The 27,267-nt window shown below is 39.5% G+C and overlaps 1 protein-coding gene across 1 annotated transcript; it reads left to right on the forward strand.

Moving 5' to 3' along the window:
• Positions 1-3,999: 3,999 nt before the first annotated feature.
• Positions 4,000-25,386, forward strand: MRPS5 (mitochondrial ribosomal protein S5; the record flags this gene model as incomplete). The annotated part of the gene is made up of 4 exons (XM_009076038.1): positions 4,000-4,137; positions 21,252-21,377; positions 21,691-21,924; positions 25,352-25,386. Coding segments are annotated over 4 exons (533 nt in total), but the record flags the coding sequence as incomplete, so codon positions are not given.
• Between the last annotated feature and the right edge of the window lie 1,881 nt (positions 25,387-27,267).

Below are 27,267 nucleotides of genomic sequence, written 5' to 3' on the forward strand. Positions count from 1 at the left end.
GAGGCAGGCCTCGAGCTGTGTCCCTCTGTGTGTGTGAGGGGGAATAGCCTTTGGGATAGTGTTCTCCCTTTCTTCTCATGCTGTTCTCCTTATGTCCTTGCAGCTGTGAATCCCAGTAGTGTTTGGTGGGTTTTTCTGGGTAGCCAGCTGGCAGGAGCAGAAAAACAATCCTCCTCACTGCTTTCCCTGCGTTGTAGGTTTTGAATTCTTTAGGGGACACCTTCTTAGTGCTTAACTACCAATCAGCCTGCATGTATCCAGTCCAAAGTTTACAAGGATCCTGATGAAAACAGGAAATTGTTATTGGGGGTAATCAGCACTGGAGGCTGCTTTGGGCCATGTTATATCTTTCCATCTCCTTTTGTTTTCAGTTTTCTTCCAAAGTGACTTCCATTGTTAGAGTCACTGTGTGCCACCAGCTATGCGCCTTGCAAATAAATCTTGGTGAACCTGTCTCATGATCCTTTATACAGCCTAGGTAGATTGTATGCACTTAAGTTGTAGGTAAAAGTCATAGTGAACTATATGAATGCCTTATGGGTTTTCCAGGGAAAGCTGGCAACTGAGGTGGGAAGGAAGGCCCTCTTTTGTCTTTCTGCAATTCAGAGACCTAAACAGTATATTTCCTGGTGTCCAGAATATGGTTAACGCAGCTCCTGGGCTTTCCTTGCCGTATAATTTTGATTGCCAGCTCAAAACTGGTATTCTTTCACTGCCAGTCTTAGAACTGTGAATTGCTCTCACTTTACAAATGGTTGTATCCTTAAAGAAGATAGGAGCTTTGTCACTGGTTTCAGTGAAGCCAAGATGGTTAACAATTTTGGTTATGAATTAGAATAGTTGGAGATTATAGTAGTTTTTTTAAAAATAACTTTGTATCATCAGACTTCTTGAGATCATTTGAATGTCTTCTGACTTCTGTCACACCAGTGTTTATTTGGCTTCTACTTTTTCTGCCATTTGGCTTTTGCTCCTGTGCCCCAGCCATTTTGTCAGAATTTTCTTGCCTGCAGAGTTATGAAAGAGTGAGTGAATGGGCAATAAGATGGTAAATAAATGATGATAAAATTACATTTTAAGACTCCTTTGAGAGGAATTTTTTAGAACTTCCTGCTACGTTATCCCAGTTAAGTTTGTCTAGTTGGAGCTGTTGTCCTGATTTCAAAAAAGACTGGTGTTTTATTGATCGTTGAACATGACATGTTCATGACATGACATGACAAAAGTTATGCTTATTTTGTGCTTTTAAAATCTAGCTGAAAAGTTTGAATTTAAATATAGTTAAGAACTAGATTTTATTTTTAAAAATTTTTTAACTAGCATTTTCTTAAAAACATGTTGAATAATTGATTTCAAAAGACTGTAGCCCATTTTGGTTTGTTGTAGATGCACGCTCTTTGGATTGATTGATTGATTGATTAATTGATGAAGTAAGTAGGTCCTTGTGAAGAACAGCCTCTCTGTGCTGGTGAATAAATGAAAGTATTTTTTGCATTTGTTGTGTAGGTAAAGTAAGGACCTGGGCCTTAGCAGGCTGCTCTCTTTGGCTAAGGGATTAGCAAACTTTCTGCATTATCTGTGCCACCTTGCTATACTGAAATAATCTATTGTGGAGATGATAACAGCATGTGTAATTGGCTAGCTCTGTAATAATCAAATCTAGAGGGCCATGGAGAAGGTTTAGAATGCCAGAGTAAGTCAGGTTTATAAATGCACAGAATCACAGAAAAGTTGAGGCTGAAAGCCTCTGGCGATCTTCTAGTTCACCTTCCATGCACAGAGCAGGATCAGCTAGAGTAGATTACTGTAACAGCCTGCCCCAGAAGAGGAGTAATTGAGGTTATTGTTAATGGATCCCTTGGGGAGGATTAGACTGAAATGACAATGACTGGTGTTTATGTGTAGCTATATATATGGCAGGTTTACTCTAGAACAAGTGGATCGCAATAGAAAGAGGTATGTAGCTGTAATTAAGTCTGGAGAAAATATAGAAGAGAAAAAAAGAGACAGAAAGGATAAGAGTTAATAGTGGAGAGGAAAGATATCGCCATCTGTGGATCCAGCAACAAGACTTGATTGTTGCAGCTTAGATATCTGTTGTTCAAAGTGATGGTCATAGTCTTGATCCATTGTGGGTGGGGGAAGCCTGTGAATCATAAAATTCAATGTGTTAATATATGTTCAGGTTCAGGTGGGAATGGCCAGGTACCTCCCCTGGCAGGGGAGTTTAACACTGTCTGATGTAACACTGTGGATCATGTGCAGTCCTCTGATGGAAGGCCCCAGAAATTAGTCTGGAGGTGTTTCAGAGGTATTTGATAGTTTATGATCCCTTGTAAGACATGACCACTCTTTCTCATGCCACCGTCTTGAGCCAGTTGTGCCTTATGGGAAGGAGTGAATACCTTTAAGCCTGCATCTGAATGTCCTGATACCTCTCCTGGGGAGGCGTAGAGTTTTGCACCTGAGCCAGTTGTGTAAGGCTCAAAAACCGACTTGTTGCTAAACAAAGTTCAGTTTGTCTTAGTCATCCTCCAGTGGTGGGTGTGCACCCCCTTTGCACTTCGGCTGTTCTTATGCAGATCAGAGGTTTCACCACTGCACCCCTCAAAGCTCTCGCCTTCCCTTTGGTTAGAGGGTGCAGAATTAGCCTCAGCAAAGCACCCTGCTGCTTTTGCAAATGGCTTGATTGTTTGATAACTTTTTAACATTTCAGTCCCTCACAATCACCCAAGGCTATGTTCAGTAGAGAGTAAAAAAAATCAGTGGGAAGAGCTTAGCTCAGTCTACTTTTTACCGTCCCTTCAGATATTTATATACATAGGTAAGTTCTCTCCTGAGCCTGCTTTTCTCCATGCAAAATGTTCCAAGCTCTCTGGGACAAGAAATGATACAGTCCTTTGCTCAAATCTAGGACCCTTTGCTGGACTTTCATGTAGAATGTCTGAAATTGGAAGGAGCCCATAAACATCAAGTCCAACTCCAGGCTCCTCACAGGACTACATAGAACTAAATCATATAACTAAGAGCATTATCCAGACACTTCTTGAACTCTGACAGACTTGGAGCCATGACCACTTCTGTGGGGAGTCTGTACTAGTGACTGAGTGCCCTCTCAGTGAAGAATGTTTTCCTAATGTCAGTTTTCCATTATGTCCAACTCTCTGTTGTGATGGAGAGCCCAGAACTGGACACAGTGCTCCAGGTGTTTCTCACTGGTGCTGCGTAGAGGGGAAGGATCACCTTCCTCAACCCACTGGCAACAGTCCTAACACATCCTAGGATGCTCTTGGCCTCTTTTGCTACAAGAGCATGTTGCTGGCTCATGGTCAACTTGGTGGCCACCAGGATCCTGAGCCCTTTTCTGCCATGTTGATTGGCAGCTGTTCCACCCCTAGGATGTATTGGTGTGTGTGGTTCCTTACCATGTGCAGGGCTTTGCACTTACCCTTGTTCATGAGATTCCTGTTAGCCCATTTCTCCAGCCTGTTGAGGTCCCTCTGCATTGGCAGCATGACCCTCTGGTGTTATCAGCCACTCCTCCCAGCGTTGTATCATCAGGGAACTTGCCGTGGCTGCACTCTCCCCCACCATTGAGGTAATTAGTGAATATGTTGAACACGTTTATTGGGTTGATTTCAGATGCACTTTTCATAGCATGTACAGTGTTTTGTGATGTATTTATTTATCACTTTTGATTATGTCCAGGAACATTATTGCACATTTTGCTGCTAGGACAATATTTCTACATTTTAAGAGTATATGCTAACTCTGTCAGCAATATGCTTGAAGTCTTTCAGCTTTCTTCTCTTTGTGACATACTCTGTTGCAATATTTCCCCCCCCCCACATTCTGCTTTGCACTTCAAGACAAAAGGTTCAAGTCTGATTCCCTTTGAAAAGTACTGGTTTTTTTCTTCTGGTGTTTATATTTGCAGAAAATACTGTTTTGAGGAAGAAAATGCCTTATATATAAACACCTTTCTGTCTTTATTCTCAGGGTTTGCTTCTGTGCCAGTGAAAGGGAGTTGCTGTTCATATTCTAGCCTGGCATGGATGTTCCAGACACGGTGTTCCATCTCTACCCCCTGGACTGTGACAGTTGAGCAATGCAGGAAAAGCAGTTTCTTCAATACATGTAAGTCTTGAGTTGGATAAAAGTTATTAACTGTAATAAACAGAAGAAATAAGAAGATACTGCTTTGGAGAGAGACAGTCATGAAAATCTACCTAAAGTAACTTCTTTGTATCTCCTAAGATTATAGATGCAGCTACAGCTATTGACAGAAGTGCATGTACAAAGTCAGTATATTATCTTTTAGTAGCAAGCAAGGATTTGCTTTATGTCACAGTGAATCCATCTATTTGTCATTGGAAGGGGGAAACACCTTCCCCTCTGTTTCCTAGTCCTTTATTGAAAATATAAATTGTGTGTTTATTTTATTTTTGAGCCACAGGCAAGATGTACTCTTCAAGTTGCACTGTGTCAAAAATGAAATAATTGAAATGCAATAATGCATTAAAGAAAATCTCTTGATAATATCCTCCTAATTGTCTGCGCAGCTGCAGTATTTTCCACCAGTCCTGAAAGGAATTACACCCATGCTTAACATAATTGAGAACTGATGACTGCTTAAATTCACACTCAGAACTGTAAACTGAGATAACTCAGGGGTCATTTCACCTACTTTGTGGTTTCTTATCCTATCCCATAGGGGAAGAGAAGGAAAAGTAAGAACATAATCTATGGAGGAGGTAACTGCAACAATTTGAGAGTCAGAGTTCTTTGTTTATAATCCATAGAATTTAAGAGCTCTGCAAAATCAGAATTTCAGAACTGATGGTCTCTTCCTATTCTTCTCAACATCTAAGTGGCAGAATACTGTATTTGTTTTCTTTACATTTGCTAAAGAAATGGAGTTTAAACAGTCATGCTGGCGGTCTGTTCATCTGATGCAGTAAATTTTGACCGTTGGCTGTTTTCAAATAACTGAGGGCACCCAAGCAGTAACAAGATAAAAACATGTAAGAAGGTAAGCACTGTTGTTGTATTGCTTATCTTAAATTTAAAGTACAGGACCACAGGTGATTGCAATGTGATTACAATTTGTAGGTTAGATTGTTTCCTTAATTAGACCTATGTTCATATTCACAAACTCTGGATGAGCTCTGTTGTACCAGGAATTTTTCCAGATGTCTTGTTAGATGACTGAATTAAAAATATTTGTTATGGTGGCATCTGTGTTGTTTGACTTAATAAAATTTTAAACAAGTTATATTTAGACAAACTATCTAAAACTATTGGCTTATTTAATAAGATGTAACAGCCTGGAAAATTTTGTGTGTACCTTCTTTACGTATTCAGCAAAGACAGTAGCCATCAGATTCAGAAGACTGAGTGTTTTGATATTTCAAAGTACCATTATTCAAAGAACAGTTTCTGTTACAGAAATAAAAAATAAAATCTTTAGAATTCAAATGAAGTAGATATAAACAGTATAAATCACTCCTGTCCTCTAGCAGTGCAGTTGCTTCGTGAGTGATATTTAAAATGCAGATATGACCATTTTGTGTGAAATAGTTTTCAAGTGAAATGTCAGCCAAATCACAGTGCTTTGTGAGTGAGAAAGAAACATATCATTACCTCACGCATTAGTGAATGCTTATTTATCTTCCATCATACTTTTAAAATTAGCATCCTCTTGTTAGTAGGGTCATCTATACCTTCAACACAACTATTATTTTTAATAGTTTAGCTGATTTAAATAGAAGGAATTCTTTTAAATGGGAAGATTTGCAAGTATTCTAGGCAGTATGTAACCCTTGCCCAGATAGTTGTCTCCTGCAACTCTGACACAAAAACATACACAGGGGTTTATTCTTGTCCTATGACATATTTCAGTGAGTTTGTAATGAAGTGATTTAAAATTATTTTCTTATTTCAGGCTTCTGTCCCTCCTTTGCTCTTTTCACCCTCCTCACTATGGGAGGGTTTATGGATTCAGTTTCCATTTACTGGTTTGACTGTCTCCCAGCCTTAGGAGTGATCTTGACCCCAGACATCTAAATCAGCTAGCATAATTTTCTTAACATTTCATCATAGAATTAGAATTCAGGGGTTGGAATGGCCCTTGCAGATCACTTAGTCCCACCCCCCCCTGCCATGGGCAGGGACACCTCTTCACTAGATCAGGTTGCTCAAGGCCTCATCCAGCCTGGCCTTGAACACTGCCAGGGTCAGAGCAGCCACCACATCCCTGGGCAACCTGTGCCACTGTCTCCCTTATAATAAAAAACTGTTTTCTCACATCCAACCTAGACTTTCCCTCCTTCAGTTTGAACCCATTACCCCTTGTCCTGTCATTTCAGTTCCTAACAAAGCCTAGCAAAGGCTCCTGTGTGGGCCCTTCAGATACTGAAAAGTTGCTTGTTACGTAGCCAAGTATGTGACAATAAAGAACTTTTTTTTTTTGATACTGGGACTATATAAAAATTATGCTTTCCTACTCACAGTATTAATTCCATTAGCTACCCTTGGGAACCAATCATAGAGTCATAGAATGGTTTAGGTTGCAAGGGACCTTAAAGATCATCTAGTTCCAATGCCACTAGTGCGGGCAGGGACACCTTCCACTCGACCAGGTTTCTCAGAGCCTCATCCAACCTGGCCTTGAAAAGAAGAGCTTAATTTCTCTGTTGCTAGGTGATGCTTCCTCTTATGTTAAAATACAGAATAAAGAAGATGATGATTTTTCAGAGGTTAAAATGCTAGATTGTAATGATAAAGGGAGAATATAAAATTGTACTCTGAGTAACATGTTTTGTCTCTAGATGCTTTGTGTACTGGAAGCAAGTGTACTTAATATAAATCTCTGTGTTCTGTCTTGGGAACATCAGTTCCTGAACGGCTGCTCCTTAATTATATTTTATGTTTTTGTAGTCCTGTGTGAGTTTTCTTTGGATTAAGTTGTTCATTTTGACTGCCAAGTCTAACTTGAGGATCAGAATGAAAAAAAAGCTTTTTCCAATTTTTAAAGATTTTTTCCTTGAGTGTGAACACTCCAGCTAAGTAATTACTGAGTTGCCTCTTGTCATTGTCAGTAGTCTCATAAGAAGGGTTTTGATATTTCAGCATTAAGGACGTAAAGAATTGCAAATACACAACAGCCTTTTTTTTGCCTTTTTACAGGAGAGGTGCCAGTGTATTGAAGAATAGTTTGTTAATTGTTTTTAGTCAGAAAAAGGGAGCAAGTATTAAATGCCTTACAGTTAATTGTACTTGGAGGGGCATTTAATTGGATTTTGGTTTGTTGCTATGCAGTATTACACTTTGAAGGCACTTGGCCTCTGATATTCATTTTGTTTTGAGGAACTGAGCTGAGCCAATGATGGTTAGTTTGCAGACCTCATTGAAATATCTGTTCTTCATATGCATCTTGTAACACTGAGGCCAGCTTCATAATGGTAGTTATTAAATATAAAAGCTGAAAGCTTTAATAATGAAAGCAACCTTCAAAAGATAGTAGCATTTATGACAGCATATATTAGCTGTGTTAAGGTCCTGGGTTTTTAATAAAATGTTATTAAGAAAACAAACTACAGTATCTCAGATGTTTGTCACAATAATTTACAGCAGTTTTGCTTCTTTGTTTAAGTTAAATGTTTAGTCTGTTAATGACTGGGATTGTAGCTGCATAACCTGAAAATCCCATGTCTACAACTTCTGCTGACATTGTAATAGATTGCCAGTTTCAATAAATGTGAAATTCTAATGTGAAATGTACTGTGAAAGTGTGCTCAGGGTTTGTAGTTGAGTTATTCACCATGTCTGTGTAGTAGTATGAAGTACCTTTTGGAATATTTTCCTGGTCCAGAGGTTTTGTTGTACTATCATAATGCAATAGATTTATTTCTGGTTTTGGGAGAAATTGCCCAAAACTTTCCCATGCTATCCTGTGGGAAAAATTATTAGATTATAGACATCATTTGCTGCCAACAAATTTGCAGACATACCTAAACAAATTATTTATGCATTCCACATAACGAGAACTTTTGCATTGTTTTATGATGTTATTCAGGTAGCCCCTAGAGCTTCTGACTTGTATTAGCAAAACCAAACAGAGGCCTGAAAGTTTGGTAACAGATGTGGGTTTTTTCCTGTTTCACTATTATGGAAATCCACCTAGCAGTGAGAAGTAGAAATGAGCTTAAGTTTTCAGTGGAAACATTTCAGGTATGTGCAGTTCTAATTTTTAGTTTGTGATCTTTAACTAAAAGCATTTTGTATCTTTCCCATGGCCTCAATGTTCCTCTTTATGGTTTTTCAGTAGTCCTTGTCTTAGTCAGATGTTTTCAGTTTCTGGGTTATTGCAGTTCTGCAGTTAAATGTCACCTGCTACCCAATTAATTTTGAGCGACTCAGTAGTGGGCTGTCTAGACTGAAGGCTTTATACTCTTGAGTACTCCCTAGGTTTATATAAAGGCCTTGTAGAGCTAACAGATTATATCCTTGGAAGATGACTTCTTAAGAAGGTCGAGGTAGAATTGGGAAGGGGAACATGTATTTTGCTAAAGCAGCCCCTTTTTTTTTCTAAGGCATCACTGGGGAGGGGAAGTTTTTATCTTCTCATTATCTTTCAGCAGAACTCAGAATCAGATATGCATCATACACTTCCATTTGCAATGTTGAGGGTCTCTTGCAGTTGAAGCAGACAATGTTTTGAGTGTGATTGCTTAAGAAACTAGAGAATAATCCAGCACTATGTTTCGTTTCTTATAGATCCATGCTTTTCTGCTTGTGGGCCAGGATTAGACAGGGAGTCAAGAAACTGATGTCACATGATGGCAGACAGTTGCAGTTTGGAGGTGAAGTGGCAAGAGCAGTTCTCATTTGAGATGAACACATTGATTTTGATGAGACTGCTCTAGAATCTTGCATGATGTAAGTAATCCATCTAGTATTAGTATGCCATTGTTCCACTTCTCTCACATAAATAAATCTCTTTGCATTATCGTCTGCAGAATATTCCCAGAATATTCCAGTTTATTAGAGGAGTGAAAAACAGTTTCCATAGGTATCTTTAAACAGTCTGAGTAGGTCATGGAATTAAGGACTTCCACTTTTAAAACTAGCAGGGAAATATATTAAAAACATTGTCGGGAAAAATTGGTGATATGAACCGAGTTGACAGTTTTTGAATAGTATATGAGTTCAGTTGAAGATTATGAAGGGACAGCTAAATGATTTGATTCGTGTTCAGCCACTGAAATGAGTTGTAGGCTTTGCTCTTAAGACAGCTGCTCTGTGTTTGTTTTTGCCTAGCACCTGTATCTTAAATGCTTTGTAGTTAAGGATTTTGTTATTAGGCACATTTTGTAAGACTCTGGAGAGAGAGCATAAGACATTGTAAGGCCTAGTTTGAAAATACAGTTGAGCACTCCTTTTTCTGAAGTAACTGATTTAAATTGCAGTTCTTTGCCAAATCCTTGTTAGGGTAGTTCATGTAGCCTGTAGATTGCTGTGCCTAGCAGGAGAAAAAGGTGGAGAGCTTCCCACCATGACAGTGCATAGGCAGAGACCATCTTTCTTGTTTAGGTGCTGCAGCACTGGGGCTTATGCTGTCTTTTAAGTACGTCTTCACTATGGTGAGTGATCCTTAAACATCTCAAATGGTGCACTTGTGGAATCAACTTCATGTTCAATGCCACATTAACTGTTGAAATACTACAGCTATATGTTGAATGTACAGTTGCAGGGGTTTTACAAGAGATATGCAGTTGAAATGCTGCCCACAATCTGCCTTTAGAGTGAAGTTCTGATTGTTGTTCCTAAAAGCAGGGTTCTTTGTACCCATTGTGCAAGAGCCAATCAATACTAGATTTTGTTACAGTTCTGCAAAACAGGGTGCCAGGCATCTGACACAGCCAGCACACATTTTAGGCAAGCAGTGTTGTGGTTTAACCCCAGCTAACCACTAAACATTAAGCAGCCACTTGCTCACCCCCACACCAGTGCGATGGGTAAAAGCTAGAAAACTTGTGGGTTGAGACAAAGACAGTTTAATAGGGAAAGCAAAAGCTGTGCACACAAACAAAGCCATCTCCAGGAAAACAAGGCCCCATCACATGTAATGGTTACTTGAGAGGACAAATGCCATCACTCCAAATGTCCCTTCCTTTCCTTCCTTCTTCCTCCCACTTCATATACTGACCATGATGCCTTATGGTGTGGAATAAACCTTTGGTCAGTTTGGGTCACCCGTCCTGACTCTGTCTCCTCCCAACTTCTCGTGCACCCCCAGCTTCCTTGGTAGTGTGGCAATGCAGAAAGTAGAAAAGGCCTTGGCTCTGTGTAAGCTCTGCTCAGCAGTAACAAAACAATTCTGTTGTCATCACTGTGTTCAACACAAATCCAAAACATAGTCCGATACTAGTCCCTGTGAAGAAAATTACCTCTTCCCCAGCCAAAACCAGCACATACAATCAGGTAACAAAGAAAGAATGATCCAGAAACAGGTGCCTGGTCACTCACACTTACATAGCAAAGTTATTATTTTTGCAGTCTTGGTCCAATTCATTATACTATAATTTACATATATAGATTTCCCTGGGAGTGCATTTTTTTAGCATTAGAATCATCTACAGTAACTCGAGGTTATATTTTTTTCCTATTGGCTACTATCATGTTGTTATTTAACCTTATACTCTATTACAGCTTGAATGTATTTGAACAGTTAGTTGGGAACAAAATAATGATCTGTAGTATTCTGTTCCTGGGGACTCTTCAGTGCTCCAGCACCCTCATGTCTTGGTTTGAAGACTAGCTTACAGTTTCTGTGAACTTTTTGTGCATTTTTAACTTCATTTGACATCATGGTGGCTACTTGGAAACACACCTAATGTGCAGTGTTTCTTTGTGTCTAGTTTGTTTAAATGACTTTTTTCCTGAATTGGCGTATTTGTCTGGCTCTTCAGTAATTTATTCTGGACATCTGGTCATTGTGCAGTAGCCATGAAGTTACAATAAAACCCCCTGATTTAGCATAGAAAATTTGAATGGAACCCAAAATACCAAATGTAATGCATAGAGGCATCTTATTGGGACATTTTGTAGATTGATGTGATTTAAACAGTGGTTCCTAAATTATTTTTTTCATGTAAATTTAAATTATTTTCCATAATGGAAATGTACATAACTTACAAGGGTAGTGTTGGAGTGATTGATTTTCTGAGATCATCAGCAACATGCAATTTAAAGTATGGCACTTTCAGTTTTACAGTGATCCTGCACCCTGCAGGTGACTGAGGATTCATTTAATGGTGTGCTTCACTGGTACTAGCAGGTTTATGCACCAATTGGTTCTACCATAAGGTGGCTGTTACTGCATGTGTAGCTTCATCAGACGTTTCAGAGTTTTGATAAGATTTCTGAACAACATTTTAATCATTTTACAAATGGAGGAAGCATCAGTTCTCTTTGGCTTTGGAGCCTTGATAAGTGATTTCAGTTAGATCGGTAAAAGAGTATCAAAACGTTACTGTGATTTGTTATAAAAACTAACAGAGTATAGGTTAAAAGTCAATGCTTTTTTAAAAACATCTAGGGTTTTAAAAAAAGATAACTGCTATTGGGCTTTCTAGGCTTCTGAAGAAAGCTGTAATTTTACAAGGGAAGCCTAATGTTCAGAACTCCTGTGATAAGGTCTCCACTCAGCCTCTTTTCTCCAGGTTAAACACCCCCAGCTTCTTCCACCTCTCCTCATAAGACTTGTGCTCTAGATCTTTCATCAGTTTTCTTGGACATTTCATACCTGTTTAATGGTTTGCCTATTCCTAATCAGTCTCCACTGCTTCCAGTTGTTGTGAGGTGGTAGAAACTTGTGTGTTTTATAAGAATTTAGGGAGTACATACTGTTTCTTCAGAAATACCTTTCAAAAGCAACAGATACTGAATATGAAAACTGTACCCTACAGTAGTAAGTTAAAACTAAACTTCTAGAACATGATAAAAACCTTGCCTTATCAGACCAAATGTCCATCCTGTCTCCAGCAGCAGCTGATGCTATTGGAAGACAGTAAGATTTGCGTAAGCATTTAAGTGTTGAGGAATACACCTGTTGTCCCCAAAATGAGTTCTTTCATCCTGTGTGCAGGAAGCCGATCCATGCACAGAGTTGAGATATTTCTTTATTTCATGTCTGTGCTGAGGTTTGTGCTGAGTGGTGAAGTCCACAAAGCTAGCACACCCTGGTACAGCCAAGCAGCATATTTATACTTTTGTATATATTACAAAAGTCCATGCTTATCTAATTTCTAAGTTCATATCTGCTCAGCAGCTATTGGACAATCTTTTACCTGGTTTGACTTAAAGGCATAATGCGTTTTAAATTCACTGTGCATGTTCAGTGAGTAGGAGTCTTCACTTGGAGATGGGTAGCCTCAGCTTCAGAGGTGTGATTTTCACATTATACTGAGCTCAATTCAACTAGAAACTGTCACCGAAATCGGGAATAAAACCTCTTAACACCAATGTAGTATTAAGAAGCATTATTTATTATGGCACCGGATGCATTGGGGATTGCTTTGCCAAGCTGCATCCTAACTATCCAACCTTTTTATTATTTATACATTTCAGAAAACAAAGAAATTTGTGTTCATTGGTCACAAGTTACCTAACTCTTATTAATTAGTATTCTATCATCTGTTTGTTAGTGATTCTCACTTATTATGCTAATTAGTCCACTTTTTGGTCGGTGGCTTCTGGGGGGGGGGAGTGTCTTCCATGGGGGTTTTGGATGGTCTCTGGTGACCCCTTGTGGTTGTTGAAAAGATGTCCGTTAGTGTCCTTTCCTTGAGCTTTGAGTCTTCCTTCCATATATGGTCTTTGCTCAGCTCATTGCCTCTTTTACAGGTTATCAAGTTCCTTATCTTGGTTGACTTCTGCTGGCTCCTCTGCACTCCTCCAGGGCGAGCTAGTCACAGATGCAAGAATTTATGTCTTTGGGTGCATTCTTGTCCAAGGCCCCTGGCAACAACTCCCCCTTTGAGACTTACTCAGACAGTTAGTCTTAGATAAATTCATTCGTCAACCTTGCTAATTCTGCACCAATTAACACTACTCTGCTAATTTTGTAACATAATGAAGAACTCTGCATAATATTCTGAAGGAGAAAGTAACATACTGCTTGAAAGTAATCTATGACAAGAGGAGGGTGTAAATGATAGAAATCTGTAAACAATGTAATCTGAGGCTTTTTTTTTTCCTTTCTGTGTATTCCAGGATCTTAAGCAGATAATTCATGCAAAGCCATAGAAAGAGTTAAATATGTGATACCAAAGGGTTAACCTAGAAACAAGGAGCTGTGCTCTTACATCCCTGTTTCTTTAACCCCCTGGTATCAATAGGACATGATTTTGGCTGATTTAGCTAACTTGAGTGCAACTTATGTTATATTGCCAAACACTGTGTCTAGTATCCAATTCAAGGTATCCCTGTTATCTCTTTACTTGTTTCAAAACTATTTTGCAAGCTATTAACCTTGCCTCATTTCTCGCTTGTCTGGGTTTTTATAGTGTTCATTGTTCTCTTTTCTGTGATTTGCTCTGCAAAAATCCTGTCTTAAATCATTCAACATGCATCACACCTAGTGCATGTATCTCATTGTGCAGCTGCGGCGCAAGCTGCAGGTTGTGCCTGGGTTGGGAGGAAGGGCTGGAGACCCCAGCAAGGGGCTGTGAGCTGACATCAACCCTTTGCGTGACAAAGGGCACTGGAACCTGCTGACCAGGCCAGAAGGTGTCTGGTCACCCAGTGACTCTGCAGAAGCCAGTGGACAGCGAGAGAACCCAGACTAAGTACCACCATCACACAGTTTGCTAGGGTACAAAAGCCGTGGGATTCCTTTCTTGGGGGACTCTCCCCAAAGGCATCGGCTCAACCTGTTATAGTGTTACTGCATCAACAATTGGATTAGTTAAGTGAACCAGATGTGTAGGACTCAGCTATGGAAAGCCTGGGGCTGAGCTGGTGAAGGTATCTCATCTGACTGTGAGTGTGGTGTGAGGTGGGAGCCAAGCAGTGCATCTGTGGGTTCACTGGAGCCGCCGCTGCTAAGAGGCTTTGTTACCAGCAGTGAAAATCTCAGGTGGTGTGAGTGTGACTGCCAGAGAGGTCCTGAATGGTCAGACAGGGAAGTTTCTTTAAAATTAAGGATACTTCCATAGTAGTCTTAATCCTCACAATCTTCAGTGATTTGTGACATGGATTTTTATAAGTTTATAGCTCTAGGTGACCTTTTAATCTATGAATTTGTTTGACTGCTTCTGCTATAAAACTGGCAGAAGTGCATTCTCTTTTCTGTGGCCAGGTAAGCATGTATTTGTCAGAGAAGACAAGGTCAAAGAAATGCCCTCTGCACTTGAGTATAGTGAGATTTGTGAGGCTTTGTTGCTAGAGGAGTTGATTTTTAACCCTTTGATCTGCATCCAAGAAAAAATGTCTCATTGTGGTCATTAAGCAGCAGTGTCTGGACTGTATAATTTATCATTAAATTTGTAATAGAGTATGTAAGCAGCACATTCCCTTTGCAGATGCTCTTTCATATTTCATATGCATGAAGTATTTTTTTCCAAATCCTGGTGGGTATTTTTTTGGAAATGGTGACAAGACCGTTGGTGTCTGGAGAAGGAAAGGGGTTGAAATATCATAGATTTTAACATTTCATCTGTTAATAAAAGTATGTGTTCCAAGCTGAAACATGGAAGAGAATGTTAATGATTGAAAAGACCTTACTAAGTTCCTTAAGGTAATGCAGATGCATAGATGTAATGGCATTAATGCACAACAGTACGTTGAGACATGTTTATTATAACAAGTTCATTAGTCTTTATTATGTCATTGATGCTAATGTCTTCGTATCTCTCCTGCTGCCACAAAGCTATTTGTCGTCAAAAAATTACTTGTAAGAAGTGAGCTTACATGTCAGTTTTACAAAATTGATTCTGTCTTCTAACTCCCTTCAGTTTTTCAACTTACTGCTCTTTGTCTGTATTATAAGCAAGCTTGGAACTCATCTTACAGTAAACAAAAGAAATATGCTTTTAATCTCAGTTAATCAGTATTTATGATTCTTTTTTGTGATTGATAGAGTTTACAGCAAGTCTTTTGGTAATACTTGTGGATTACTGAGGTGTGGTCTAATATTAATCTGAAGTAAACACTTGTCTTGTTCCTGAAATTCGGGGATGCTATAAAAAGACACAAAACTGAATCCTTTTCAAAATATTAAAATTATCTTTTTAAGCAAAATGGAGTGATACCATGCAAACTTACCATTAGTGGTTGTTAGCAATCAGCTTACATATAGCATGCTTTCAGCTGAATTCAATAGTGGATCTTTTTTTAGTCTATCAAATAAAATCTTATATGTGACACTTTCTTCCCCCCGCTTAGTAGTTGTATGTTTTGCAGTAACTGACTAAAAATTTTTAGTGGCTTTTATGACTGGTTCAGTTTCAGCTCTTGCAGAATGCAGTCAGAATCCTATTTTACAAAGGCAAAATAAAGTAAGGCCATAAATCACTAAGAGATTGTATATCTGCTGTACTGTCTTCATTTCAAAACATTCCTACAAATGTGAAAAGCAGTACAGTAATCCTTATTTCTGGTTGGAGTTACTTCTTCCACTCCAAGATGTTTCTCTTGTATGTATGTGCTCTGCAATCACCTTGGTGCTTTGCTCCCAAATCAGATTGACTTCTAGTCAGATTTTTATTTTCGCCATTGCTGTGTTGTCTGTCCTAAGCAATGTCCCCACCATTGTAGTCTTCTTGATGATAGCCTATCCCTTTAATACTCTATCGCTTCATCTTAAAATGAGTGTGATATCTCAGAACCTCAGCTCTGTAGCCTGCAGGCTTCTGATGTGTTTCATTAAATTCAACTGATTTCCAAACACATGATGATATTATTATGGACTGATCCGATGAACTGCACTCTGGTACCAAATTGATGTTTTCATCTGGTTCTAATTTTGTCAGAATTTGTGTGGAGCTTGAGGTCAAGACTTGACTCAGTCTAACCTCTTCTTGCTGGGTCTGTTGACATTGACTGGTCTCCTTTGGTACAAGACAGACTCCTTACTGTGTGACCTTTGCTACTTTCCTCTATTGGAATTAAAGTATTGTACATATATTTGGAGTGCAGGTCAAAGTAAGGGTGGGGTTTTGTAAGTTTATTGCTTAAGAGCTAGTTCCTTTCCCTCAACTGGTTGTTTCTGCCGTTCTTCAGCCTCCTCTGTAGCTGTTATGACCTGTTGTGAGGCCACACAAACTGCAGACTGGGGAACTGTTCCAGCTTTAAAATAACATTGCAAAGAAAAACGTAAATGCCCTTATTGTAATTCCATGTTTCCAGGCTAGTAGGATTATAATTTTTAAAAAATAATTGCTAGTTACACAGTGTTTTCTGAATAAACTAAGAAGCGTAACAGGATTATGATCAGCCTTCCAACTCACACAGTCCCATAGTTCACTGAAGAACATGAATTACTACGCCATGCATTACCTACTTACCTTATTTTTTCTCCTGATAATAAATGGTGGTAAGAGGTAATACATTTCCATATAAGTTTTGGAGGGGTTGGTGGGGTTTTTTAGTTGGCTTTTTCTTTTTTCCCCCTGTATTTAGCTCACAGGTACATGCATTAGTTTGTTGTAATCAGCTGGACGGGTTTTCAGACACTGGTTTCAAGCCTTTTGGTAAAGCTGCTGTTTGTGGGATTATTTTTTTTAACTCATAAACCCCTGGACATCAGGGGTCACTTAAATGTCTAGAAAAGAGTGTGTAATTTCAGATAAAAATGTCTTTTCTACAGGGTCTAAAGCCTACCCATATAAGAAGTGTGATAAACATTGCTGTTACCCATAGGCACTTCTACTTGTCTGTAATAGACAAATTTCCACCTGTCTGTAATGCAGCTGAAATCTGTATTATGTATTTTGGCTTGTTCTATTCATACAATATGTTATTTAGGCATGTAGTGACTTTGAAGGCCATTTGTCTCTTGGCTGTCTTGAGGAAATACTATTTTGTAGCTTCCTGGACTTAGAGAGTTGTGTGTCCTTCCTTGTATACTTGCTTTCCAAGATAGCTTTGGTTAGTTGCTTCAGGATTCTCAAAAAGGAATCAGTTACGCTTCCCACTTTGAAAAGGATTTTTGAGTGAAAAGATGTGTGTCATACCCTTGGAAGAACCACCTTAACACCTTAAACAAACTGATCCAATACAAAAATAAAGTGGGGCACTTAGTGATACCTCTGAGCATCCTGGATAGCTCCTGTCTCTTGTGGTGGTGTCAACATAGCAGAACTTCCCCAGTTCCAATACATTTGCCAGTCTGCGGGGCAGGGTCTCTCAAGTGCATTAATCTTAGAAGAATGAATGACTGATGGGAAACTGTAGTGATTTGAGCATGGTTATTTTAATTCTCCTGGTTAAAAGTGTTTACTGGATATTTTCGTCTATGTTGAATTAAAAAAAAGTCAGTTTCTAATCAGAGAAGACAAGATTTAAACTGCCATAGTAACATTGCCCATGGGTGAAACACAGAATAGCATTAATCTACAAATAGAACAGTGGTGACACTTGTGTATTCTGTGCTGTCTGGTCTTGGCTCAACTAACAAAATGAATAATGACCAACCTGGTTGCCTTCTATGATGAAACCACTACCTGGATGGATGAAGGGAGAGCAGTGGATATTGTCTACCTTGACTTCAGCAAGGCTTTCAACACTGTCTCTCATAGATGAGTGAACAGTGAGGTAGATTGAGAACTGGCTGAACAGATCAGAGGGTGGCACAGAGTCTAGTTGGAGACCTGTCACTAGTGGTGTTCCTCAAGGTTCTGTACGGGGACCAGTATTGTTTAACTTGCCTATCAGTGACTTGGATGAAGCAACAGAGTACCTCCTCAGCAAGTTTGCTGATGATACAAAACTGGGAGAAGGAACTGATACTGCAGAGTCCTGTGCAGCCCTTGCAGATCTTGAAAGGCTGGAGAGATGGGCAGAGAAGAGCTGTCTGAAATTCAACAAGGGGAAATGTAGGGTCCTGCACCTGGGGAGGAATAACCCCATGCACCAGTGCAGGCTAGGGGCTGACCTTCTGGAAAGCGTCTCTGGGGAGAAGAACCTGAGTGTCCTGGTGGACAACAATCTGTCCATGAGCCAGCAGTGTGCCCTTGTGGCCAAGAAGGTCAATGGAATCCTGGAATGCATTAGGAAGAGCACTGCCAGCAGGTCAAGGGGGTGATCCTGCCCCTCTAATCAGCCCTGGTGAGGCCACATCTGGAGTACTGTGTCCAATTCTGGGCTTCTCAGTACAAGAGAGACAAGGAACACCTGGAGCTGGTCCAGCAGAGAGCTGCAAAGTTGATCAAAGGACTGGAGCACCTCTTTTATGAGGAAAGGTTTATGGGACTGGTCATGTTCAGCCTTAAGAAGAGATGACTGAGAGGGGACCTCATCAATGTCTCCGTCTGAAGGAGGAGTGCCAAGAAGATGGAGTCACACTGGTAACTAACAATAGAATAAGAGGCAACAGGCAGAAACTGATGCCCGGAAGTTCCACCTGAATATGAGGAAGAACTTCTTTATTATGTGAGTGAGTGCACATTTGAAAAAAAAAATACCCGGAGAGGTTGTGGATTCTCCCTCGCCGGAGATATTCAAGAACTGGCTGGATGCAATCCTGTGCAATGTGCTTGAGCAGGGAGGTTGAACCAGATGACTCACTGTGATCCCTTCCAACCTGACCCATTCTGTGATTCTGTGGAATACCATCTGTGGTGTCTTTTCACATCATCGGTTTCCTTTTGGTGTAGTTTGTTTCTGTTTACGTTACCATGGTGTCCTGTAATTCCATCAGTTGGGTAGATAATAGTTTGCAGTTAGCTACTAAATATATGCTTCCTAAGTCATGCTTTTGTGTTGGGTGAAACACCAAGACTACATGGTCCTGTACATAGCCACTGCATTAGTACACCTGACCAAAGCCTGAGCTTTGATGAACATTATGAATTTCTTCCTTCTCACATTCCTTTGCATTTACACAGGCAATAAGGGGGACCTTAATATTTTCAGAAGAGGAAAACAGTAGCAGATTTATGTTTTAGTTAACTTTTTGTGTTTTCCAGCTTTTAAAGCAGGCTAACCCTTGGATATTTTTAGGGATGATTTAAGTTGACTGTCATTCATCATTGTCCTTGGATAATAGCTTCCAGGTATTTCTGCTCTGAGTTACATGTGAATTATTTTCTTTTAAAGACCTGGTAATTAATACCTCACTGGTTACTATTTAGGACTATTTGCTTTTAAAATGGATTTTGAAAATCATAGAATCTAGAATGTTAAGGGGTTGGAATGGACCTTGAAGATCATCAAGTCCCAACTGCCCCTGCTGTGGGCAGGGACACCTCCAACTAGACCAGGTTGCTCAAGGCTTTATGCAACCTAGCTTTAAACGCTGCCAGGGTTGGGGCATCCACAGCCTCCCTGGGCAACCTGTGCCAGTGTCTTACCACCCACACAGTAAAAAATTTCTTCCTAATGTCCAACTTAAATTTCTCCTCTTTCAATTTGTGCCCATTACTCCTTGTCCTATCACTACAGTTTCTAACAAAGAGTCCCTCTCTGCCTTCCCTGTAGGCCCCTTCAGATACTGGAAGGTACCTATGAGGTCTCCACACAAGCTTCTCTTCTTCAGGCTTAACAGCCCCAACTTCCTCAGCCTGTCTTCATAGGGAAAGTGGTCCAGTCCTCTTACCAACTTCATGACCTCCTCTGGACTTTCTCCAACAGTTCTATGTCCTCCTTATGTTAGGGACACCAGAACTGTATGCAATACTCCAGGTGGGGTCTCACAAGACCAGAGCAGAGGAGGAGAATCACTTCCTTTGACCTGCTGGCCTTGCTCCTTTTGGTGCAGCATAGGACATGGTTGGCTTTCTGGGCTCCAAGTGCACACTGCCGACTCATGTTGAATTTTTCATCAACTGTCACCCCAATGTCCTTCTCCACAGGTCTGCTCGCAATCTCTTCTCTGTCCAGCCTGTAGGTGTGCCTGGGGTTGCTGAGACTCGGGTGTAGGACCTTGCTTTGCTGAACTTCATGAGGCTGACATCAGCCCACCTCTCAAATGTGTCAAGGTCCCTCTGGATGGCATCCCTTCCCTCCAGTGTGTCGACTTCCTCACACAGCTTGGTGTTGTTAGTGAACTTGCTGAGGGTGCACTCAATCCAATGTCCATGTCACTGACAAGGACGTTGAACAGTATTGGCCCCAGCACTGACCCCTGAGGGACACCACTAGTCACTGGTCTCCACATGGACAATGAGCCATTAACTGACCACAACACTTTGTGTGTGACCATCCAGCCAGTTTTTTATGCACTGAGTGGTCCCTCCATCAAATCCATGTCTCTCCAATTTAAAGACAAGGATGTCTTGTGGGACAGTGTCAAACACTTTGCAGAAGTCCAAGTGGATGATGTCAGTTGCTTTTCCAATCCACCAATGCTGTTGCCTCGTTATAGAAGGTCACCAGATTTTCAGGCATGATTTCCCCTTTGTAAAGCCATGATGGCCGTTTGCTGTTACCTCTTTGTTTTCCATGTGCCTTAGCATAGTTTCCAGGAGAATCTGCTCCATGTTCTTGCCTGGCACAGAGGTGAGACTGACAGTTCTATAGTTGCTCAGCTCTTCCGCTTTCCTCTTTTTAAAAATGGGGGTTATATTCCCCTTCCAGTCATCGAGGGCTTCACCTGTCTATCACAGTTTTTCAAAAACTGATGGATAGTAGCTTAGCAACTTCATCTGCCAGCTCCCTCAGGCTCCCAGATGAATTTCATCAGGTCCCATGGACTTGTGCACATACAGCTTCCTTAGATGGTCCCGAACCTGATCCTCTCCTACAGTGGGCTCATGGTCTTCATGCTCCCAGTCCCTACATTTGCCTTTCTTGTAAAAGAGTGCATTTGGCTGTTTGCCAGTCTGATTGCAGTAGTCAGGAGCAGAGGCACATCTTTGCCCCAAAATACATATGCACATAATAGGACTAGAGTCCTAGCAAGACAGTTTAAATTCCAACAAAGCAAAGATCAAGCAAGTTTCAGGTTTGGAGTTAGTTTTTGTTCAGCTTCAGTTTCTAGTGTAAGCTATACTTATACATTCCTTATGGAAGTTTTTTTATTTCAGTGACAGCTGATGAGCTATGGAAAGGAGCTTTGGCAGAGACTGGTGCGGGAGTAAAGAAAGGAAGAGGAAAGAGAAGGAAGAAAAAGCTAAGGAAGAATCTCAATAGAGGCCAGGAGATTGGTGAAGGTAAATTCACAAATAAGGGTCTGAAGACATCTTGCCCTTTTTGTGCATAGTGTTTCTAGATTTAATAAATTGTCAAATTTCTATTAATTTCTGTGGTGTTAGAACTGCTTGAGATATTTTTGTCTTTTAACAAAAAATCCTGATATGATTATTTAATGTTATTTTTGCTTTTAAAATATACATTCTGCATCATAAAATGTACTTGAAATATGTGAGAATTTTCCACTTTGCTGCATTTTTTCATTCTTTTCCAGAGTGCAGAGTTGCAGTCCTAATTTGTAATGAAACATAATTTTTCCCTGTTATTTTTAAGGACGTTCTGGTTTCCTCTGGCCTGGTCTTAATGCTCCTGTGTTACAAAGTGGGAGAGTCCAGGCAGTTACCCAGCGGAAAAAAGAAGAACAAGAGAGAATTCAGTCTGAAATTGCTCAGCAGAGAGATACATGGGAGAAGAAAAGAAAAATAAAAGTTAAGAGAGAGGGAGGATGGAGTGGAAAGTGTTGGGGAGGTGTAATTCTGGATCCTCCTGACCCAGGTCCTAATGGAGGTAAGCAAATCCATTATCTTTCCTCCTCTTACTTAGCCTTTCTGATAAAGAGCTTAGAGAAAGTGAGATCCAGTCTTTTCCCATGATTGAAAATCAGTTTTGTTCCTCTTTCTTACATGCCTATACATAAGCAAGGTAAATCAAAGAACAGGTTGTGTTAACACAAGTGAGATTTGTTAAAACACTGCTTAGTTTGATATAGCTGTTGGGCTGTTGTATTATGTTACAGACTGTACTGTTGTTATGCTGCATTGCAGAGTACTGTATTATGTTGTAGACTGTTACAGGAGTCTTAAAGTATGGAAATATTTTGCTGTGTTCAACATCAGTTGTCTTGAGTATGAAAAAGAGCCTTTTTAAAATAGTTTCTTAAAGGATCCTATGGGATAAATCAGGCTTTTCTTTATTTATTCTAGTTCAAATAACAATATGGTTAAAGTTTATGTACCTTGAATGTAGTTTGTAGAATAAGCTGTAATAACTAACTATAATAACTATACAAGTTATTTATTTATTTTCTGTGTAGTTAAATATCATAGTGAAACTAGAGGTCCTATATGTGGAGCAGAGAGGTGACTTTTTTTACAAGGCTGTTACTCAGACTACTAGAAATTCTATAGTAGCTTTCACATTTAGAAGCCTAATCTTTTTCAACTAATTAAACATGAAAAAGACCTGTTACACCTGTTGGGCTGAGTTTTTATTCTGAAACTTGTATGCTTACTGATGTCTTTCTGTAGGCTTTTATATTAAAATGAGCTACAAAAGACGTTTCATGTTTTCTGGCACTGTTTCAGGCTTTTTGCAGTCATCCTATGTTTTAAGTTTGTTCATGTTTTCAGAGCTCTCTTTGCCCAGGAGTATGTTCTCCTAGTGCAGACTTGGATCTTGGAACTTAATGTTGCAGCAAGGCAACATAAATGGGAAATTACATGCATGGAATCACAATTATATTGTTGTCTGTTGCTGTCACCTTTGCTCTCCTGTCTGCCTAGTTCTTTATTAATTTCTATCTGTCTGTGAATGTTTTCTGATTACGTTCTATTGGGCCTTAATTGGAAATTCTGACATGATTTGAACCAAGTTAGAGCATTGTCTTTTCAGTGTGATCTCATGCCTTTGTGCATGTAGATTGAAGTTACAGTGGTATTTTTGTAGCTTTCCGTTTTAAAAATTCACACTGTTGTTGCCACCTGCTGCTTCTCTGTTCCCTACCCATATAGTGAATCTGTGGCATCTCTTGCTGTAGTGGCTGAGATACATTGTTTCCCTCACGTTTACCCTGGGAATATAAGGAGGGGTTGCGGGCCAGTCTCTTGGAGTATTTTTTGGTTGTTTTCAATTTTAAGTGCAATTCATTCTCTTTTAATATCAATATAATACTGCAGTATACACATGGAAGATTTCCTATGTTTGTTTCCCTGCATTTCGTTTTATTACCTTAAAAGCAAATATTCCACGGAGGACAGTGATGTGGGAATGGACTTGGCAGTCTGTCACTGAAGCTTTCAATGTAAAAATAGAAGATTTGAGAAATTCATGAATTGTTCCAAATCCCCCAGAAGCCAGTGGTGGAATATAGAGCAAGTCAAGAAAATGTCATGGTTCTAGTTCCGTACTTTGAACACAAGACAGTGTTTAGTTTATTCCACTAGAAGAAGTGACAGCTGTTGCAGACAATATTTGTGCATTTATGAATTTTACCTTCTGGTGTTTTCCTTGATTTTGCTTTTCGTTGATACTATTGATGTTGATTACTTGCGTTGAAGTTTGCTGGCTGGAGACTCTTCTAGTCAGGTCAAGTTCTTCCAAAAAAGAGGAAAGGGTACTGCAATCAAAATAGGAAAATGAAACTGTCAGCTTGTATTATAAATGTGCTTAAGATAGGAGGAACAGACCTGTAACTGCCAAATCAAATTAATCCTTTTGTCCTGAGTCTATGGCACAATTTGATTCCCTGGTGTTTAAGCAAGAACATGTTCTGATTGAGATTCTGCAGTTGAGCCCTTCCTAGTATTCTGGTATTAGATTTTCTAGTAACATTTGGAAGTTAAACATATGATGCAGCTTTGCTTCAGCAGCATTCATATTTTCTAGTGAAAATAGGTACAAGAGGTTTGTGGGAACCTCAATATTGTTAGTCTTCAACATCTGACAAATTCAGTTGAAAATGTCTGACTGTGTAGTGCTTGGTTATTTGAAGTGATTATGTGTTGTTTTATTATATCCTTCCCCTCCCCTTTCTGGAGTTTCACATATGTGTGTATCAAGAAGTACTAGCAATTTCATGGAGTCATAGAATCAAAGAATAAGTTGAGTTGGAAGGGACTTTGTAAAGTCCAAACCCCAAATTTCATTGAATCCCTGCTGAATCCCATGTTGTCAGAATATTCTGAAGAATATTGGATAATACTTTAGTCATAATGTAAGCAACCCATTTGGTGATTTTTAGGATTTACAGCCTTTGCTCATTGTGTTTGAAATTTGGGATTAATTTAGTTTTAGAACAGTATTTAGGGAAACAGGCATTTTACACTGCCAGCCAGTGAAAACTCAAAACATTCTCTCTTTTTAACACACTGTGGATAGTTATTTGTCATAGCATTTCTGCTGTTGGAAAGAAGTAGGAGGAATATCAGATATAATTTAACAAAAATGCTTCAGTGGAAGTGGGGAGTGAAAGTGATTTCCAAAAGAAAGTTTCAAATTTCATTTGAAGAGGATGTATAGAATAGCTTGTGATCAAAATATTCAGCATATTCTGAGGAAAGCTTTGCTTTCTGTGTGATGTTCAGCCAAGCAGTTGCATTCGTATGTCTTGCTTTACCATTTTAAAAAATTATATTTTTAATTTGTGTGATTCTAGTGATTTACATTGGACACTCTTGGGATACTTCCTTGCAAGTATGGTAGTTAAAAAGATGAAATATTGATTGCAGTTGAAGTTTGGGATCTCCAGTAGAGCACAATTAATGTGTTTAATGATTGTGATCTCTTAATTCTAACAGGAGCTGTACTGTAATTCAAACAAGTAGTATTACACTTTTTGAGAATTTAACAGGATTTTTTAAAGCTAGGTTTCTTCACATAAATTGATTTTACTGAAGGAATAAAAAAAACAAATAAGCTTTATACATAAGAGCTGTGTGGTGTTTTCCTCCCGACTTTATTCTAACAGGCTGAATGAATGAAGTAAAGTAAAAAAGCCTATTTCAGGTCTTTTTAAGAGGAAGCAACTAATAAAGCTCACTTTATATATGCTTGTTCAAATTATACTTAGCTTACCTTTTCTACTTATTGGTGGGATTGCTTTAAAAATTGCAATTACATAAAAGTCGTGTCCTTTTTTAATTGTTCCAAGTGGTGGGAGATGTGCTGATAGGCAAGTAACAAAAGGGAATTTAACATCCTGTTTTTCTCTCAACAGAAACTTATGAAGATTTTGAAACTAGAGTCATTGAGGTAAGCATTGCAAATCTTTTCAAGAACTTTAAGGAATTATCATTATTTTATGCTGATCTTGGAATTATTTAACAAGTGTTTGCTAAGTCAATATTATAGCAATAGGAATTAGCCTAGTATTCTGTTTCAGCTGCATGACATGATCTCACTCTGTTTATTGGGCTCTTATTTTCTCTGTTGAGCAAATAATATCTAATTCGAAGGTAATTTAGAATAACTCCAAAATGGCAAATGCCTGCAGATAAAGTTTTCACATTAAAGGTGTTCACATACAACTATAATAGAGGAACTAGTAAAGGGTTAGGGTTATTTTTCAGACAAAACTACAAATAGGAAGTTGTATAAGTCCGCTTGTAAAATAAATAATTAGTTATAGGCAGGGGGATCTGCAGCACAAGGCAGAGAGTGAGTGGAATGAAGATCCCATTTTGTGTGCTTCTCAAGTAATAAAACACTCAACTTAGAGTATTTGTATCTTTGGAGAAAAATATTCCAACAAAATTTATCATAGTTTTGTACCCACGTTGTTGTGCTTATTGACCAGATGGTTATTACTGAAGAATGCAACTTACCACTGAATCCAAAGCAGACCATTGGCCATTAGTGCCTGTCGTAGTTTAGGAGCAGTGTTCTCCAGTTTAGTGTTCTAACTTGCACCCCCCGGACCGTGTGCCGCTTGCTCACTCCTCCACTCCCTCACTCCTCCACTCCCTCCTCCTGTGGCAGGATGAAGGGAATTGGAGGCGCAAAAGGTGAAGATCACGGTTTCAGATTAAGTGCCATTTACTAAGAAAACAGCAATGAAGTAAGAAAAATGAACAGTAACAACTGTGTTAATAACAGAGCGTCCAAGACAGGCAAACAACTCACAGATGATTGCTCACCATGTGGAACCACCTGCCCACTACTGAACCACAGCCAGAACAAGGGATACCCTCTGTCCTCTCCACAGGGGTCCTAGTCCTAGTGTGTTTTTTCTGGCTGCTGCCAAATTTAACCCTGTCCTGGCTGGAACCAGGATAGTGCCACAACCCCTACAAGATATTTTATGCTTCCCATTTAACTTACTGTTTTTCTTCCATTTCAAATGCATTAGTTGTGATGAAAACCGTAAACCAGTATAAGCATTGTTGAGGGGGAATCATGACTTCAGAAATAAACTGAATTCTTGTGATTGATTTGCTCCCGCTCCAGAACTGGATGATGCACAGTATGCAGAAAGGAGCAGCTCTGCAAGTGAAGACAATTATATGCGCTCTATCTTTGTATGTTCCCTGCTTGCATTGTAATTCTAGCAAGACTTGGAGTAGCAGTGGCCAAGTAATTTCCAAATCTGTGTCCAGAAGTTTGTTTTTCAGACAACTGAAATATCAAACTTTATTTATTCAAGTATTTACTGTGTTGAGAGGACTTGATGTTTGCTAGAATAATTGATCCATTAGGATGCAAAACCCTCTACAGTGTGACAAATTGCTGGGGATATCAGAAAACTGCCAGATAAGATTTTGCCTAATGTTTCTTGTTCATAAGTTTTTGGCAAAGGAGAAGGGAGTGGCAGAAATTCATTGTTGCTTGCAGCACACTGAGATCTCACCCCAGCGCTTTTGCATGGTATGAGATCATAGAGTCATGTCGTTGTGCTCTCAAGTCCAGCTCACCAGTTTGTGGAACCCCACAAAGCAGGAAGCTCTGGAGTATCTTGAATTGGAAGGGACCCTTAAATGTCATTTAGTCCAACTCCCCACTTCTCATGGTTTGATCTGAAACCAAACCATATGAATAAGACTATTGTCCAGATGCTCCTTGAGCTCTGGCAGGCTTGGGTGTCATGAGCTCTTCTCTGGGGAGCCTGTTCCAGTGTCGTGGTTTAACCTCAGCCAG

The sequence above is a fragment of the Acanthisitta chloris genome, unplaced genomic scaffold (assembly GCF_000695815.1).
Source record: "Acanthisitta chloris isolate BGI_N310 unplaced genomic scaffold, ASM69581v1 scaffold306, whole genome shotgun sequence".
Classification (NCBI taxonomy): domain Eukaryota; kingdom Metazoa; phylum Chordata; class Aves; order Passeriformes; family Acanthisittidae; genus Acanthisitta; species Acanthisitta chloris.